Raw genomic sequence first — 18293 nt, forward strand, 5'->3', positions numbered from 1 at the left:
TCCTTTAAGTTTTTAACATCCATATTAATACTTCCAATATTACTAGAGTATCTCAAGATATTTTCAAAAATAAAGTTGAGATCAACTTCTTACCAAATATATAAAGATTATTTATAGGCTAGTCTTAGAGACAAGTAGATTGGGATGCTAATAAAAGGGGTAGGTACACTTTGTCAATTGTACCTCAATACAGCAGAAAAAAAAGTGGTAGGGGTGAGGAAGGGAGGGAGAGAAAAAGCAAAGGTGTGATGTACCACTATTTTGCCTATATAACCTTTATCCATCCAGTTATTAAAACACTTAAAAGGAACCAGGCACTTTGCAAGACTTGTTCTTACTTGGACAAAAGACACGCATTTTTAGATGGCTGCTCAGAACTGCTATCTGATCTCAAGAAAAATCTAATTGATACTTGCTGAATTCAAACCACCCCCCCCCCACATTGGTCTCATCGGTAGTAAGTGCTCACTGACTGAATCTTTCTAACTTCTAGGTCACTTGGGCCTCGAACCATACATTCAACTCTGACAAAGAGTCTCTAACCTGATCAAGACCAACTTACAGCCTTGAACAGCCTCTTTTGCCACATAAAATCAAAGTAACGAAATGAAATGGCTTGGTGTGAAAAGCTGGGGAAATACACAGCCCACTGGAATGATGAAGCCATGCTCCAGATACAACTTGGAGCTATATGCTTATCTCCCACCCTTGTGATTCAAACACAGAGTTAAGAATACATATCTATCTATCTTACCTAGCATTAAACCAGGACCTTCACTCCATCCTGTTCAACATAATGTATTTATTGCAAAAGGAACAACACTGCTCTTAGAGAAAAACAGTGCTGTATGACAATGTGCACATCACTTGCTTCAGTTTCCTTTCTATAAAATAGGGATAATAATAGCTGTCCCAACTAATTCACAGGGTCATTGAAAGGATCAAATAAGATAGTGAATGTGAAAGTACTTGCAAATTGCTAAACTATTATTGCTAAGTTGTTCCTTTTTTGAACTTTTGAGCTTTCCTCTACCTCATAGTTTAAATTGCAAGGTTAGTTAGAGTATCCAGATACAGAAAATCTACATTAATAGGATTTTGGAGAGGGCGGTAGATAAATAATGGAAAATACTGATTAGGACAATGGGCCAGAACAGGAAGTTAGCCCCAGAATTACAGTAAAGTCTTGATGCAAAACCACTACCGTTAGGGCTTACTCTTTGCAGACACCGGCCAGTTCCCCAAACACACGCAAACACCAAGCTGTACTGTGCTACTTTTAGGTGAATCACTGGGGATAAGCTGAGTCTGGAGGTGCAAAGGGGAGGGACTTCCAATCCTGATGATCAGGCTGTTCCCCAATCCCTTCAACAAACACTCCTCCTACTCTTTGTGCCTGGCCTAGTCAATCAAAACTATTCCCGGTAAGGAAATGGCTGTCAAAGATTTCTTGCAAGGAGAGTCTTGTAACTATGAGAAACCAGTAGCATACCTACTCCTTCCCCCACCACGAACTATTCTGAATGGATAGGTTCAGAAACAAAAAAACCGGATTATGGTTTGTTTCTCCCAAGACTCACTCTGGGCCTCACCCTCCAAGCTTCAGCTCTCCCACCCGTAAAATGAAGAATGACGGCGCCTGTCAACTCCATACCACTGCTACCGAAAGGATGGATGAGACAGTGCCTGGAAGGCGCCAGGAGTGCTGTCTGATAAACACTAAGTCCTTCACTGTTTATAAAGTATTATGATGAGTCCCGTTACGCCCTCCCACCTCAAAGGAATCGCCGGATTAGAACTGACACCCCCAGTCACTGAAAAGAGCAACGCTGAGGCGGGCGGGGCGTATCCGCACTGATTCTGTTTCGAGATGTGAGGAAGGAGGCGACCCTGCGTCCCGGGAGAGGAGGAGCGGGGAGAGAAGGTTGAACACAGGGGCCGCGAAGAGCCTACCTGTTGTTCCGGATGCTGACCAGCACGCACAGCACCAGCTCTAAGTAGGTGCGTAGCACTTCCAGCCAACGGGTTGAGAGCTGCAGGGCTTCGACTTCCTCCCCGCCAGTCCCGGTGTCGACGCGGCCTCCATCGCCCGGGCCGCCTCCGCCGCTCAGGTAATTCTCCGCGGCGAATTCAACGCGCAGCTCTCGCACGAACCAGCCGCACTTGCGCATGAGGAATTCGAGCCGTGGCTGCTCCGAGGGCGAGACGCGGAGGCAGATACGGAGCTGGGGCCACAGAGCCGGGTAGAAGAGGCACTCGCGCCAGTGCGAACAGGAGGCCGAGGCCCGTAACCGGTCGGACGCGGACAGGAAGGAGAAGATGTGCACGATTAGCTCGCTGGGCAGCGACGCGGCGCCTGCCGCTTGCCCGCACAGAGCCATTCGGCCCCGCCGCCGGCTGCCGGTCCTCGGCCGCCCCCGCAGTCCCCGGAGCAGCCCCCGCAGCCGTCGCAGCTGCTGCAGCCGCAGCCGCTGCCGCCGCCACCGCGCCACCCGGGCGGGCCCGGCTCGGGTTCGGGCTCCCGGCGGTCGGGGCTGCGGCACTGACAAGAACAACAACATCAATGACAAGGAAGAAGGGGGCGGAACCGTTGTGGGTCTCGGCGGAACCAAGTGCAGCACAAGTTGCGGAGAGGGGGAATGGCCTCTGCGGGGGTGGCCTCCAGATAGCCAGGCTCTGGCCTCTCAAACTCTACTCATGCGCATCCGAGGCCTGCACACTCAGGAACTTCAAAACCCTCGCTTGGACTGGTTAGGGGCCCGGAAGCGGCAGGATTTATTGTAAGGAAACGGCAGCCCTCCCCGCGCCTGGAGGCGGAGGCAGAGCAGTGGTAGGAGCTGAGTTTGACGTCACCGGTGGTGGGAGGAGCCCTGCGTGACTGGGCGCGACTTCCGGAAGAAGGGAGCGCCAGATTGACTGTAGGGAAGGGAGATGCAGCACGTGATACCTGACGCAGGCAGGCCGACCGCCGGGGCGGGGCGGGAAGCGCTGGTGGTGCCGGCAATGGGCGCCCCCTCCCGTCTCACAGAGGCCGCCGAGTCCCGTCAAGTCTGTAAGTCAGTTAACTTGGGCACTCAGGCGGTGGAAGTGGCGGAACTCGCGTTGGTGCAAGGGCTCGTGACGCTTCTCATTATACGTTTCTCTGTTGCTGGGCTGAGGACTCAAGAGCCAGAGTGGTGGCTTGGGTCTTTGTCAGCCGTCCCACCTGCTCAGAGTATTGTTGCGAGTTTCTGAGAGAGAGCCGCTAAGGAGCGGGAGCGGGCGCAGTCGCGGGCTTCCCCGGAGGGGCTGCGTCGCGTAGAGGAGAAGCGCGGGGCGGGGCGGCTGGAGGCCGGACCGAGGTCGCGAGTGGACTCCCCCCATTCATTGTTCGGACCTCGAAGTGGACCTGCGCGTACACCTGGTGTGTGGGGAAGGAGTGAGGACAGCGCCACCCTTTGGATTTAGAGGGAGAGGAGAAAAAAAGGCAAATGAGTTAGGTTTGTTGGTTGATAATCAGCCTCTTCTCCGCGGTTTGAGAGAGGCTCCGAGTTCCGGGTTTTGAGGCCCTAGGTGTAAAGAAGCTGATTGTTATGGTAAAGGTTTTCTTTAGCTTGGCGCCCCTAATTTGAGAGAGGGATTTTCGAAAGAGTGTATCTTAACTTCATCGCAACTTGGGAAGTAGTTAACTGATTGTAAGGGGCAGTGAAGTCAGAAAAGGAATAAGTGATTTTATGTAATAATTGAGGATTGCTTTAGTGAGGCTGCCGCTTCAAAGCCTTAACTATGATCTTGGAACAGCCTAGTTTTCTAGTGATTAACTCCAAGAAGCTGTTCTACTAGATATTTTTAGCTCTTTGAAGGCAAAACTCTCCATTCATGGTGCTTTGATGACTTTTGGTGTCTTGCACATACCACGTTGCCAGTGATGTGTTATCTTCATTTTGGTACCTGTAGAAAAAAAAGAAAAAAGCTAGCCTTCATGGTAGCTCACTTCTCTGAACCTCTTGTCTGCAAGAGATTTTTCTATGTAATTATTATTATATTTTTATGAATGAGCACTAATAGAAACAGCAGTGAATTAGGAAGCTGAGACTTGGATTTAAGTTTTTTATATTTTAAACTCATTGAAATATTTTTAAGTGACCCATGGACATCTGGATCTCCCACTTATAAGTACTTTAGTATGCATCTCTAAAAGCATATTACTATATAACAAAAATAATATTATCACACTTAAATAACTTCTGTTATCTAATAACCCATCTTCAAATTTATCTAGTTATCTCCCAAATGTTCTTTATAGCTGTTTTGTCCAAACCAGGATCCGATTAAGGACCACACTTGTTTTTGTTTGTATTTCAAGTCTCTTTTAATCTAGAATAGTCACCGCCCAACACACACTTTTTTCTTTTTTTGTCTCTCTGATTAGCTAAAGAGAGGAGGCTTATTGTCCTGTAGAATATCTCCCTTTCTGTAATTGTTTGACTACTTTCTCTTGGTGTTTAGCTTACTATTCTAGTACCTGAATTTCTAATAAACCGGGACATTAATGCTAAAGGCTTGATTAGGTTAATTTTGATCTTCCTCCATATAGAGTTCTGTGTTTTGTTAAACCTTAAAACAAAATCTGTGAGATGTTATTTTTTACAAATGTCCAACTTCTCCATCAACCACTCACTTAATGGCCTTAATAATTGATAATTCTTGCCTGAATCTTAATTGTATTATGGGTTCCAAAATGATAATTTCTAATTCTTTCATTCCATCTACATTTATTAATTTGCGTTCTTCTGTATAGGAGAAGCTTTCTTTCACAAACTGACAACATTTAGTTACCCTGAAATACAGCTCCTATTGAAAAGGCAGAAAAAATGCTTAGTTCTTTTTCTTTTATTACCAGTTTTGAAAGTAAGTTATATGGCTTCAAAGAGTGACAAACAAGTTTTTCTAGCTTTTATTTTTTCTGAACATCCCATTGTCATTACATTTTTGTTATGTTTTAATCATTCTTTTCAGTTCTCAGATTTTGATACTTCTAGAACTCTTCACAAAGAACTCTATGTAATTATTATTATAATTTTTAAAAATTCCTTGAGCATTTTTAGTAGAGGTAACACTGGACTGGGTGGGAACGTGAGGCTGGATTTTGGTCTTTTTTCTTTTTTACTTTTGTCGTGATCTAGCTGGGTGACATTTAAACAAGTTGCTTAACCCTTTGGGGCCTCACTTTCTTCAGCTGTATAAGTAGAGAGTTTTGGCAAGGTTCCCTGCAGCTCTGATGTTCTGACTTTTTTTAAAAAACCCTATTTTACTGAGATATATTTTTCATATATAATTCATTCATTTCAAGTATACACCTTAACAATTTAGTAATTTTATCAAATGGTACAACCAACACTGTAAATCGGTTTTAGAACATTTTCATCCCTTTAATAAGATTCCACATACCCATTTACAGCTAATCCTCACTTCTTCCTTCAGGAAGCCACTAATGCACTTTCCATCTCTATAAATTTGCCTTTTCTGAACATTTGATATAAATGGAATCATACAATATATGATCTCTTGTGTCTGGCTTCTTTCACTTAGCATAATATATTTTTTTAAAATAAATTTATTATTTATTTATTTATTTATTTTTGGGTGTGTTGGGTCTTCGTTTATGTGCGAGGGCTTTCTCTAGTTGCGGCAAGCGGGGGCCACTCTTCATCGCGGTGCGCGGGGCCTCTCACTGTTGCGGCCTCTCTTGTTGCGGAGCACAGGCTCCAGACGCGCAGGCTCAGTAGTTGTGGCTCACGGGCCCAGTTGCTCCACGGCATGTGGGATCTTCCCAGACCAGGGCTCGAACCCGTGTCCCCTGCATTGGCAGGCAGATTCTCAACCACTGCGCCACCAGGGAAGCCCAACATAATATTTTTGAGGTTCATCCATGATGTAGCATGTGTCATTAATTCATTCCTTTTTATTGCTGAATAGAATTTCATTTTATTTATTTATTTATTTTTGGTCTACCTATTTACCAGTTGATTAACATTTATTTTTTATTTTTTTTTTGGCCCTGCTTAGTTCCCTGATCAGGGATTGAACCAAGGCCCTGGCAATGAAAGTGCAAGTCCTAACCACTGGACCGCCAGGGAAGTCCCTGATTAACATTTAGGTTTCTAGTTTTTGGCTATTATGAATACCATTTCTGTAAATATTCATGTCCAAGTCTTTTGTGAACATATGTTTTCATTTCTCTTGGGTAGATACCTAGAAGTGAAAATGATAGGTTGTTTGATAGTTCTATGTGTAGCTTTTGGAGAAACTTCCAAACTGTTTTCTAAGGTGATTGTATCATTTTCCAGTCCTAACAGCAATGTATGAGGGTTCCTAGTCTCTGACTCTTTGATGATTTGGAGATATTCTCTGATTGATTTGAGACCGATATTTTTCCTTATTGTTAGTGTTTTACTAACAACAAACTACCTTCTCCTTGGATACCATTAATAATTAATCTTTATTATTAGGAGTAGTTCCTAAAGGAAATAAAAATACAGATAGTCTCCAAAGTAGATGGTTCTACTTATGATTTTTCAACTTTACAGTAGTGCAAAAGCAATATGCATTCAGTAGAAACCATACTTAGAATTTTGCTCTTTTCCCGGGCTAGTGATACATGGTAAGATACTCTCTCATGATGCTGGGGAGTGGCAGTGAGCCACAGCTCCCAGTTGGCCCCATGATATTGAGGGTAAACAACCAATAGACTAAAAAACCATTCTGTTTTTCACTTTCAGAACAGTATACAATAAATTAAATGAGCTATTCAACACTTTATTATAAAATAGGCTTTGTGTTAGATGATTAGCCAACTGTAGGCTAATGTGTTCTGAGCATGTTTAAGGTAGGCTAGGCTAAGCTATGATGTTTGGTAGGTTAGGTATATTAAATGCATTTTTGACATTTTCAATTTATGATGGATTTACTGGAACATAATCTCATTATAAGTCAGGAAGGACCTCTATATCAATCTGCTATAAAATAAAATTAAGCTTCTTAGTGTTGTTTTTGAATTTTTAAAACTTCATTTAATTTTCATATTAAATGAAGGATGGTAGGAATACTGCTATTAATAACAATGAGCTAAGACATGAATTAATAAGTTATGATCTTGCTCAGTTACAGTTAAAACACAGTACATTTCAAAGATGGCATACAATTTGTTTATTTTATTAAGCCAACATCTTTAATATTATTCCATTAAGTACTTATTGAGTATGTATATTCTTAGCATGTTAAGTGAGTTAGGTTATTTCTCTTGACATTTATTATACTATGTAAATTATAAATTATTTTTGGTAAACTTTTTGATAAAGTAACAAAATTGACTTCTTTAAAGGACAGAATGAAATCACATTTTGTGAAGTTATAATGTCTGAGCTATGATTCAAAGCGTGGGAGGAAGTACTGACGTTATGAAGCCCATAAGTACTCAGTAGTACTAAGCTTCTGGTTCCAAAAGTGGCATATTGTCACTATAGCAACTACCCATGCTTATTTGGATTTGAAACCCAGGCAACGAATGGTGGATAAGAGTATAACATCAAGACGGATATGTACCCTGGTGGGTTGATATGCGTGACTGTTGATGGTCAAGTGTTCGTTCCGTTTTTCTTGTTATGTTTATTATGATTGATTCTTTTATAGAGATACCTTAATTCCTGTTAATGTATTTTTCTGGAGAGAAATTAAACATTCAATTTTCTTATGTTCTTCCTTTTTTAATATACTAAGCTTAATGCTTTCTCCAGTTTGGTTATTAGGATATTAAATATATTTTTACTCTAGCTTTCTCTCCATTGCCAAACAATAGTTATAAAAATATAACTTTTATTATGCTGAATCACTTGACATTTCATAACAGAAAAAAATCTGTGATACAGATTTTATTTTAGCTACATCATGAAAAGATGTTCAGGGCTACCAATAGACATGCAAACTGCCTAAATTCAAACATTTTTTGAAAGAATTTTTTTTTTTTTTTTTTTCTGAGCAGGGTGTGGGTTTCAGACCCTTTTGGCAGGTAGAGATGATGTAACTTCCTTCCAATTATCTATTATCTGCACCCATAAAGTTACTTAGAGGCACAGGAGCCTCCTGGGAGAATAGAACTGGGAACTTGATTCTTTCTCTCCACCCTTGTCTGACAGATTGGAATGGTTCCTAGTGAGGTCATATTACAGGAAAAAGAAATGAAGGATTGAAAGGCATTTGTCTTTAGGGTAGGGAAAGTCTGCACTGGTGAGCTGGATGCAGGACAAAGGACCAAGTCTGTTTTTTTTTTTTTTCCTAGTTGCACCATATTGTTGATGTCAGAACTGATCTTAACCAAGCCACTCACAAGTTGGTTGTGCAAATTTGTGAACTGGAGGATCTATATCAATAAAGCAGGGATTAATAGCTCATATCCTAAAGGAGACAGGAGCAATAAGAGAAGAATTGGGTCCTAAGCAATATGATAGGTAGTGGGGAGGACTGCGGCTTACCAGAGGATGCTTTTCCCAGTGGGAAACTGGGCTCTGTGTTTCCAGTTTTCCTAGTTTTTCAAGAGAAACTAAAATACTAAATTTTTAAAAGATGAAATGTCCTGACTGCTAGCTTTCACATTAAAAATATTCCGTGGGCAAACAAAACCAGATTCAAACAAAACTAGATTAGTCTGCAGGATGCCTGGTTACAACTTTTTAACCAAAGAGCTCTCATACATGTGGGCTGGGGCCACTTTGTGTTCCAAGAGCTAGGCCTGCTAGCTAATTCCTGTGTTTTAAGTCCACTCCCAGAGCTATTTTTTTCATTCATTCCTTTCAGAGTTTAAAGAAAAAGAAAGAAAAAGAGGTTTAACTTGAATGTCTATTTTATAGCATTACTGTTTTCTTGCCTTTTATTCAAGAGGATGGGTATTTTTAGGGGTACCTTTTGTTATTAAAAACTGAATATCACTGTCTTTAATGCAGCTGATACAGCCAATAGGGTTCCTTGACTTCTGGTCAAAATCAGTAATTGGCTGATTTTAATGATCTTGGTTTGAGTTGTACAGCTTATATTACATATAGGCAGTATCCCAGAGTGGGGCTCATAGGACTGTTACTCCAAGGGTACTGTCTCTAAGCAGTCACTTTAACTGGGTTCCTTTAGTTTCTTAACTAGCTTAAGTAATGAGGGGATTTTTTTTTCTTTTTCTTTTTTCCTGGTTACTTTAGGGAGTTTTGAGGACATCCATACACATGCATTAGAGCACACCTGATCCTCACAGGGACTACATGGGGAACTAAAAACAGGAACTAATTGTTCCATAGTCTGTCTCTCCTTTTCAGTAGGCTTCCTTTGCTTTTTCATTTTGCATAGGGCCCAACTGCTGGCCCTTACTAGTCTACATGGTCTTCTAGTTCAAGTATCCAGTATCATTTGCAAATTTGTTCTTTGTCTCCTGTTGAAATTCTTGTGAGGATCTGACTGGGTTATTTTTGGGAGATAGGCAACAAAAAAAGTTGATGGTATTCCTGTTGATTGGCTGCTGTAAGGTAAAGAGTCCTGCCCTAGTCCAATTAGCTGAATTTAGGAGGATGGAGTAATGTGCTGAATGCTTTGGACAGATGGATGTAGGGATTTGGATGAAGAGAGGAAGGAGCTTTGTTCCGAACAGGGTGTGAGCCAACAACCACTCTGAAATCTATCTAGTAGATACCATGGCTCAGTAACTTTTTATCCAGAGATGCATAGAACTCTGTATAGAATAAAAATGGCCTAAGCTGTCAACTGATCTTTTAAATAGTTGTTGAATAGTGTTCAGTCTATTTGGCTTCCCTTACTCCTGGAGTACTCATCAGACTTCCAGGTTATCCTAGTTGAATAGCCATGAGACTCTGTCATGAAGAGATATATTCCTCATGGTCAATTACCACAATGTTCTCATTGCAGAATTTAATATTTAATCCTTTGGAAAAATCTCTTAAGCCTTGTAAGTGCCGAAAAGGTGAAATGAAGTGAATATTTTCATACAGCAAACATTAATTGGAGTGTTGCTTTGCTCTAGGGCAAGAAAGTTTCACTTGATATGCCAACTCTAAACAGTTTTGGAGGTTGAGTAGTACTGTGTTGAGAAGGATTTTGGAATTTGAGATTGTTCCCTTGTTCTGCTGGGAAGAGTGCCATGTTTGATTTGTGATGTCTGCTGTGGTTGGAAAGAATTGTTGACCTGAATGACCTGTATTTTCTATCTGTAGTCTGTAATTATTGTTTAAATAATATATTAGTGTTTGCTTCCTACCTTCATTTTGTTGTACCTGTATACTTTTCAATGGGTAGTATTCATATCAATTCCTTATATTGTGAGTAACAGCAGATCACTCAAGTTTTATAAGTAAGTTTTTCCATATTAAGAATTTTTTAAAGCCAAAGTGATGTTAAGTAAATTTCTAAATATTAAAACTTATCAGCTCCTGACTGCATTCTCTAAGAATGTGAACTACTTCTTCACTTATATTGAATATTAAGGGGGAACTCATGCTTTTGCCCCACGAGGAAAATATAACAAAATTTCCCTTCACTTGAAGGATACAGGGTTTTTTCCCCCATGGTATTCAGTTTATATACAGGAACATTCTCTCTAAAATCTAGTCTTTAAGCAAGAAGCTTCTAGTAGAAATTCATTACTTTTTTTTCTTAGAGTATTACATGAACATAGCAACAAAAAAATGTAGTACAAAAGTACTTTTGATGAAAAGCAACAGTTTTTCATTCCTTGCCTCCCATTGTTAGGCCTACCCCCAGAAACAAACATTTGAACTATTTTGCTGTTTGTTCTTTAGGTAACTTTTTATTTATTTATTTATTTATTTTTTTATTGATTAATTGATTGATTGATTGATTGCTATGTTGGGTCTTCGTTTCTGTGCTAGGGCTTTCTCCAGTTGTGGCAAGCGGGGGCCACCCTTCATCACGGTGCGCGGGCCTCTCACTACCGCGGCCTCTCCCGTTGCGGAGCACAGGCTCCAGACGCGCAGGCTCAGTAATTGTGGCTCACGGGCCCAGCCGCTCCGCGGCATGTGGGATCTTCCCAGACCAGGGCTCGAACCCGTGTCCCCTGCATTAGCAGGCAGACTCCCAACCACTGCGCCACCAGGGAAGCCCAGGTAACTTTAAATTATATGCTTTTACCTACACTCCTTGATTGATTAAATACTATTTCCTTCCTTTTATAAAAGATGAAGATTTAATTCAGTTACTTCCCCTTCCCTCCCCCAAATTCCTACCAATATTTGATAGTTAATTGTAATTTTACGTTTTTCTCTTGGTGTGTGTGTGTGTGTATTTATTGAGGTAACATTGGTTTATAACATTACATAAATCTCATGTGTGCAGGGCTTCCCTGGTGGCGCAGTGGTTGAGAGTCTGCCTGCTAGTGCAGGGGACACGGGTTCGAGCCCTGGTCTGGGAAGATCCCACATGCCACGGAGCAGCTGGGCCCGTGAGCCACAATTGCTGAGCCTGCGCGTCTGGAGCCTGTGCCCCGCGACGGGAGGGGCCGCGATGGAGAGAGGCCCGCGCACCGCGATAGAGAAAGGCCCGCGCACCGCGATGAAGAGCGGTCCCCGCACCGCGATGAAGAGTGGCCCCCGCTTGCCGCAACTGGAGAAAGCCCTCGCACGAACCGAGGACCCAACACAGCCAAAAATAAATAAATAAATAAATAAATAAATAAGAAAATCCTTAAAAAAAAAAAAAAAAAAAAAAATCTCATGTGTGCAATTTGTCGACCTTGTTCACAACAAAGTGCTTACCACCGAAAGTCTAGTTTCCATCCATCACCATACACTTGATTCTCTTTATCCATTTTGTCTCCCCACCGCCCCCCCCTTACCTCTGGTAACCACCAGTCTGTTCTCTGTAACTATGTGTGTGTGCTTTTTGTTTTGTTTTGTTTGTTATTTTTTAAATATTCCACATGTGAGTGGAATCATACAGTATTTGTCTTTCTCTGACTGAGCTGTTCACCTGGCACAATACCCTCAGGTTCCATCCATGTTGTACCAGATGGCAAAATTTAATCTTTTTTTATGTCTTGGTTCTTATATTAATCAGCTTTTACTGCATAGCAGTCACAATCTTCTGTGTACAAGAGAGTGGATTATGACAGATTAGGTAACTTTCAGCAGATATTTACTTCTTGGTTTTGCGACTTGCTTTGGCCAGAAAAACTTGGGGAAGTGACAGTATACCAGTTCTGAGCCTAGGCCTTAAGAGGTATTAAATGTTTCTACTTGCCACTCTGGGAGTTCCCAATCTTTGCATAATAAAACAGGTCCCAGGCATCTGCTGGCCACTGTAGAGCCCCAGATGGAGAAACATGGAAAAGATGTCAACTTGACCTACAGCCTGAAACAGAGATGCCCCAATTGACCTAAAGAATTTATTTCTAAGTGAGAAATATATGCTTATTTTTTGTATGTTACTGAGATTTTTGTGTTTGCTTGTTTTGCAGGAAAAGGTTGATCAATTTAAAAATGTGTACCTAGGAGTGGGGTGCTGCTATAATGAAAACTTAAAATGCATGCCCATTGGCTTTGGAACTGGGTGGTGGTTAGCAAGGAAACTATTATAGGAGGCTGGAAAAATGGCTGTGTTATGTAGTAGCAAAATGTTTGATAAAACTTGTCTGTGGTAACATGGAAGACAGTTTAATTAAGTTGCGGTATTGGGCAAGGAACTTTCAAGATGTTGAAAGCATGAGCTAGTTGCTGTTAGCTGCATAGGATAAGGTACTACAAACATAATTCAATCTACCACATCTGATCTCTTGGTGATAATCATTCATGTCCCTTTTGTTCCAGTGACGTAGTTCTTCATCTTCATATGTATGTGTGATGGAACATGCCAGCTGTCAGGCTTTCCTTTAGCGTGGGTGGATAGCCGACTATCAGGCTGCTGGTCTTCCAAATGCTGCAAAGAGGAAGGCCTGGCTCTGGGTCACTAAAACCATAGCTTAAAGTTAATTTTTCTGGTGATGTTTTCCCCTCCCTCCCTTTCTTATTTCCTTTTTAAAAAGGGGCTATAATTAATAAGGATGCTATTTGCTGAAACCAGTAAACCTGAAAATTTCAATGGCTAAACAAAATAGCATTTATTTTTTTACTTCTTTAATAGTCCAGTGAAGGTCTTCCTCTCAGCAGGCAACTTTCCTTCATGTGATTTAGTGCACTGAATTTCTTGTCTTGTGATTCTGCCATCCTTAAAATTCCTTGTGATTCTCTGTCTCCTCCTAGCGGAAGGGGAAGAGAGAACAGAGAAGGCACTTCTTAATTGCCTTGGCAGGGAAATGACACATTACTTTTATTTACATTCCATTGGCTAAAACTAGTCATATGGTCGTGCCTAGATACAAGAGGGGTCTGAGAAATGATGTTTTTGGCTAAGTAGTTATTTCTTAGGGGCAACTCTATGTTATAGGAGGAAGTGTATGAATTTTGGTCAACATTTGGCCATTTTTGCCACAAAGGAGAGTTACCCTCTTGTTGTTTTTGGCTGGGGGTAAATATTAGGCTCCTTGTGTGCTTTGTGAGCAGAGGTGGAAGAGGAAGGTAGACATGGAATGTTTGACTTGGTACAGTTTTTCTATATTCAGATTGTCAGTTCATCTCTGTCCTTAGCTACTCCCTTTCTTAATGCCTCTTTAAGACAGTTCCTCAGGTATCCCTGAGCCAAGAATCCCTCTAGGGTTCCAGTGGGCAGATCAGCTTTCATCTCAGTTGCAGCTTCCTCCTAGTGTAGTCTGTTCTGTTTAAGTTGTCAATACACTTCTATTTTTGTCTTTCAGATATTTGTTGAAATCTCTTGCTGGCCAATGATCAGCTCTTTCCAAGCTGAGTTTTCTTCACTGTTATATAGGCCTAAGTATCTGTACATTGTTTTTTATTTAAGTTTTAGGAGTCAGTTGAAATAAATATAGAATATCTTCAATTAGTACCTCTAACAGAATTTCAATTATTTTTTAATACCTGCTGCTTAATGAAGATGCTTTACTGTCTACCATGTGCCGAGCACTTCTCCAGGCTCTGGGGGACATGTAAAAAGGTATAATATACAACCTGTAAGTGTAGAGTCCACACTCACTCTGTCCCAACTTTGATTCTACTACTGGCTTACTTTTTCAGACAACTGATTCTATCATGGTACTTCTTTAGAAATGTTTGGTGCTTTTTCCTTGCTCATCTTTCCCTCTGTAAACCCTCCCTGGTTTTCAGTTCCCTCTCTAACAGTACATGCCCCTCAAGTGAGAACTATTCAGTTCATTGTGTCATCAGCATGCCATGTCATTTCTCACCTCTGTGCCTTTGTACATGTAGTCTCTACTTTCTGGAGTAACTGTCCCTTTCATATCTGAGTCCTGCTTAGATACAAATGCTGAATTCAAATTTCACTTTTTTTTCTAAATAAATATTCATTGATTGAAGCTTTAAGTCATTTAGACCAGTGCTATTCAAAGTGCAGTCTGTTCTTTTCCCGTTTAGGTTATTACCGAAATTGAGCAGAATATTGAGCAGAATCATGGAATCACTTTGCCATACACCTGAAACTAACACAACACTGTTAATCAACTATGCTCCAATATAAAATAAAAATTTAAAAACAAACAAAAAAACCGAAGTGCAGTCTGCAGACTGATACTGGAGCATGAACTGTTACCACTATGCTGAAATATAAGTACGGAAATTGAGAATAAGCTTTAGAAACTTTTATAGAAATTTGACAGAGAAATTATATGTCTGTCAAATTTATAATAAAATTTGGTTTCTATTTTACACGTTTAAAAAAATTCTGGTAATTCATTTAAATTTCATTTTATAAAGGGCTCTGTCCACAAAGGATTAGAAAATTAAAAAAAAAAGACATCTCACCACAGTTCAAGAAGCACTTATTTGTTTGTTTATTTATTTATTTATTTAGGCCGTACCTCGTGGCTTGCGGGATCTTAGTTCCCCAACCAGGGATTGAACCCAGGCCACAGCAGTGAGAGTGCTGAGTCCTAACCACTGGACAACCAGGGAATTTCCAAGAAGCACTAATTTAGACTACAAAGCATATGAATATTTAGCAGTAAAGAGATCAGTATATTTTGGACCAGTAGAAGAGGATTTCACAAAGGAGATGAAAGCTCTTCTTGAAGGGTGTGTAGGATTTGGATGGTTGGAAAGCACTGTGGCATTTCCAGTAGGGATAATGGGGTTTTGGATTACAAATGGAGGAGAGTTGTGCTAATATGATCTGGAGAGAAAAGAATCCTAGCAGAGTTAAAAATTAAGTCCACAGAGAGCTGACCAGTTACCGGAGCATTTATTTGGTTACTGCTTGAGCTACTGCAGGATGAAGACCTTTCATTCCCATATGTCTGTTGCTGATTTTCCATGGGACTAGTAGTAGTGAGTACATTTTACATTTTGCCTGTTTGAAACATTTCTTTTTAATTTAGCCTTTATGGTTGGCTTATTGATACTTTAGTTGTTGCTGAGTTTATTGTAGATTTAATATGAATAAGTAAATAAGTAAAATACAAACTAAAGAAGAATAATTGATAATTGATAAAAATTATTTAAATTTTAAATTATTTTTTAAGCCTAAACAATATAAATTTATTTTCTCACAGTTCTGGAAGCTAGAAGTCTGAGATAAAGGTGTCTGCAGACTTGATTCCTTCTGAAGCATCTCTCCTTGGATTGTAGATGTCCTTCTTCTCACTCCTTCTTCACATGGTCTTTCCTCTCTGTGTCTGTGTCCTGATCGCCTCTTCTTATAGGGGCCTCAGTCATACTGGATTGGGGCCACCTTAATGACCTCATTTAACCATAATCACCTATATAATGTTTCTTGTCTTCAAATATATATAGTCACATTCTGAGGTACTGGGGGTTAGAATTTCAGTATATGAAATTTCGGGGAAACAGTTCTGCCCATGAAAAGGGGGTATATGAGGCTAGTTTTTCTTATAGTTTTAATCACTCAGAATCCAAAGGTGGTGGGTTTGGAACTCACAGCTTCAGTAGGGGAATTTGTACTTATTCTTTTGGTAGAAATTGCTGCATCTGAAGAGAAGCTTTAGCATCTTACTTGACTCTGGTCTGATTATATTTCAGGACTACCATGAAGATGCATTGGAAATTCTGCTACACTGGAGGAGTGAAGTATCCCATTCAGTTGGTGATTTTCCTGTCATGGAAGTTGCTTGCCAGCTCTAATTTTGAATGAACACAGTAAACACAATGGTGAAAATATCAATTAAAAAAACCTACTCTCCATTACTATGTATGTCTGTTTCCCTGTGTGTTCTGAACTCGCTCGTAGCTACCAACACATAGTTGTCTGTAGCTTCGGTTTTGCCAAACTATTAAAATCATCTATTTTTTCTACTGTTCTCCTTTGACTTTGCCTTCAGCTCTTGCTCCTCAAGATTGAGATATGAAAGGATACTTCTGTCTTTTACCGCACAATTCCTTTGTCAGGAATTTCATGATTTCCTCCAAGTTTGCAGTTATGTGTTTGACTTTATTCCCTAATTTTAACACTGACTGGTTTTCATTTTATATTTTCCTACTTTTGTAATTTGGGTTGGTTCTTTTTTTTTTTTTTTTTAAAGATTGATTGATTGATTGGTTGATTGATTGCTATGTTGGGTCTTCGTTTCTGTGCTAGGGCTTTCTCTAGCTGCGGCAAGTGGGGGCCACTCTTCATCGTGGTGCGCGGGCCTCTCACTATCGCGGCCTCTCTTGTTGCGGAGCACAGGCTCCAGACGCGCAGGCTCAGCAGTTGTGGTTCACGGGCCCAGTTGCTCCACGGCATGTGGGATCCTCCCAGACCAGGGCTCGAACCCGTGTCCCCTGCATTAGCAGGCAGATTCTCAACCACTGCGCCACCAGGGAAGCCCCCTGGGTTGGTTCTTTTAAAATCTTTATTTACTTATTATTTTTTTTTTGAAGTATAGTTGAATACAATATCATCTTAGTTTTTAGTGTAAACATAGTGATTTGACATTTATATACATTATGAATTGATCACCACTATAAGTTTATTAACCACATGTCACCATACAAATGTATTACAATATTATTGACTGTATTTGCTGTGCTGAACATTACATCTTGATTACGCATTTATTTTATAACTGGAGGTCTGTACCTCTTAATCCCCTTCACCTATTTTACCTAACCCCCGCCTACTTCCCCTCTGGTGTCCTCCAGTTTGTTTTCTGTATCTATGACTCTGTTTCTGTGTTGTTTTGTTCATTTGGTTTGTTTTTAGATTCCATATATAAGTGAAATCATGTGGTATTTGTGTTTCTCTGGCTTATTTCACTTAGCATAATACACTCTAGGTCCATCCATGTTATGGGGGCTTGTCTTCCCAGTTCTGGTCCCCCAGGCTGGGGAGCCTGGCATGGGGCTCAGACCCCTTACTCCTCAGGGAGAATGTCTGCGGATGTGATATCCCTCCTAGTTGTGGGTCGCTGCACTGGGGTGTGGGTTCTCTGCCTCTGCTACCCATCTTGATGTGGCCTTTTCTTTATATCCTTAGCTGTAGAAAATCTGTTCTGCTAGTCTTTAGATATTTTCAGAGATAGTTGTTCTATGTGTAGTTCTGTATGTGTGTCCATGGGAGGAGGTGAGCTCGGGGTCTTCCTATTCTGTCTGCCGTCTTGATCTAGATCCAATCTGATAAAAATTATTTTTTTTTTCTTTTTTTAATTAATTAATTAATTTATTTATTTATTTATTTATTTATTTTTGGCTGTGCTGGGTCTTCGGTTCGTGCGAGGGCTTTCTCTAGTTGCGGCAAGTGGGGGCCACTCTTCATCGCGGTGCGCGGGCCTTTCACTATCGCGGCCCCTCCCGTTGCGGGGCACAGGCTCCAGACGCGCAGGCTCAGCAGCTGTGGCTCACGGGCCCAGCTGCTCCATGGCATGTGGGATCTTCCCAGACCAGGGCTCGAACCCGTGTCTCCTGCATTAGCAGGCAGATTCTCAACCACTGCGCCACCAGGGAAGCCCTGATAAAAATTATTTTAAATTAAAAAAAACTTGCTTTTATCTTGTTCTCTATTTTCCTTTGTTGGTTTTGTCTTAGATTAAAGCTTTTCTTCCTTGTTTCTGAATTACAGTCATTAATTTAGAGATCTGGGATTAAAAAGAATATTGATATAAACATTGCTCCTGAAGAATTAACATTTAGCTTATAGCACAAAATATGAGCTGAACTAGTTTTTTTTATTATAGCAAAATATAC

At 40.7% G+C, this 18293-nt stretch overlaps 1 protein-coding gene and 1 long non-coding RNA gene across 2 annotated transcripts in view; one reads left to right on the forward strand and one right to left on the reverse strand.

Moving 5' to 3' along the window:
- Window positions 1–2723, reverse strand: part of FBXO33 (F-box protein 33) — a 34324-nt gene extending 31601 nt beyond the window's left edge. Inside the window, exon 1 of the mRNA XM_028165488.2 lies at window positions 1954–2723. Coding sequence (XP_028021289.2) covers window positions 1954–2561 — 608 coding nt within the window. The 5' untranslated portion in view covers window positions 2562–2723. The remainder of the gene's footprint in view (window positions 1–1953) is intronic.
- Window positions 2724–2879: 156 nt separating this feature from the next.
- On the forward strand, window positions 2880–17740 carry LOC130707692 (uncharacterized). The gene is made up of 3 exons (XR_009007708.1): window positions 2880–3052; window positions 10923–11156; window positions 16152–17740. It is a non-coding gene; the product is annotated as an uncharacterized LOC130707692 (long non-coding RNA).
- Window positions 17741–18293: the final 553 nt, after the last annotated feature.

Source organism: Balaenoptera acutorostrata, chromosome 3, assembly GCF_949987535.1.
Source record: "Balaenoptera acutorostrata chromosome 3, mBalAcu1.1, whole genome shotgun sequence".
In the NCBI taxonomy this organism is placed as follows: Eukaryota; Metazoa; Chordata; class Mammalia; order Artiodactyla; family Balaenopteridae; genus Balaenoptera; species Balaenoptera acutorostrata.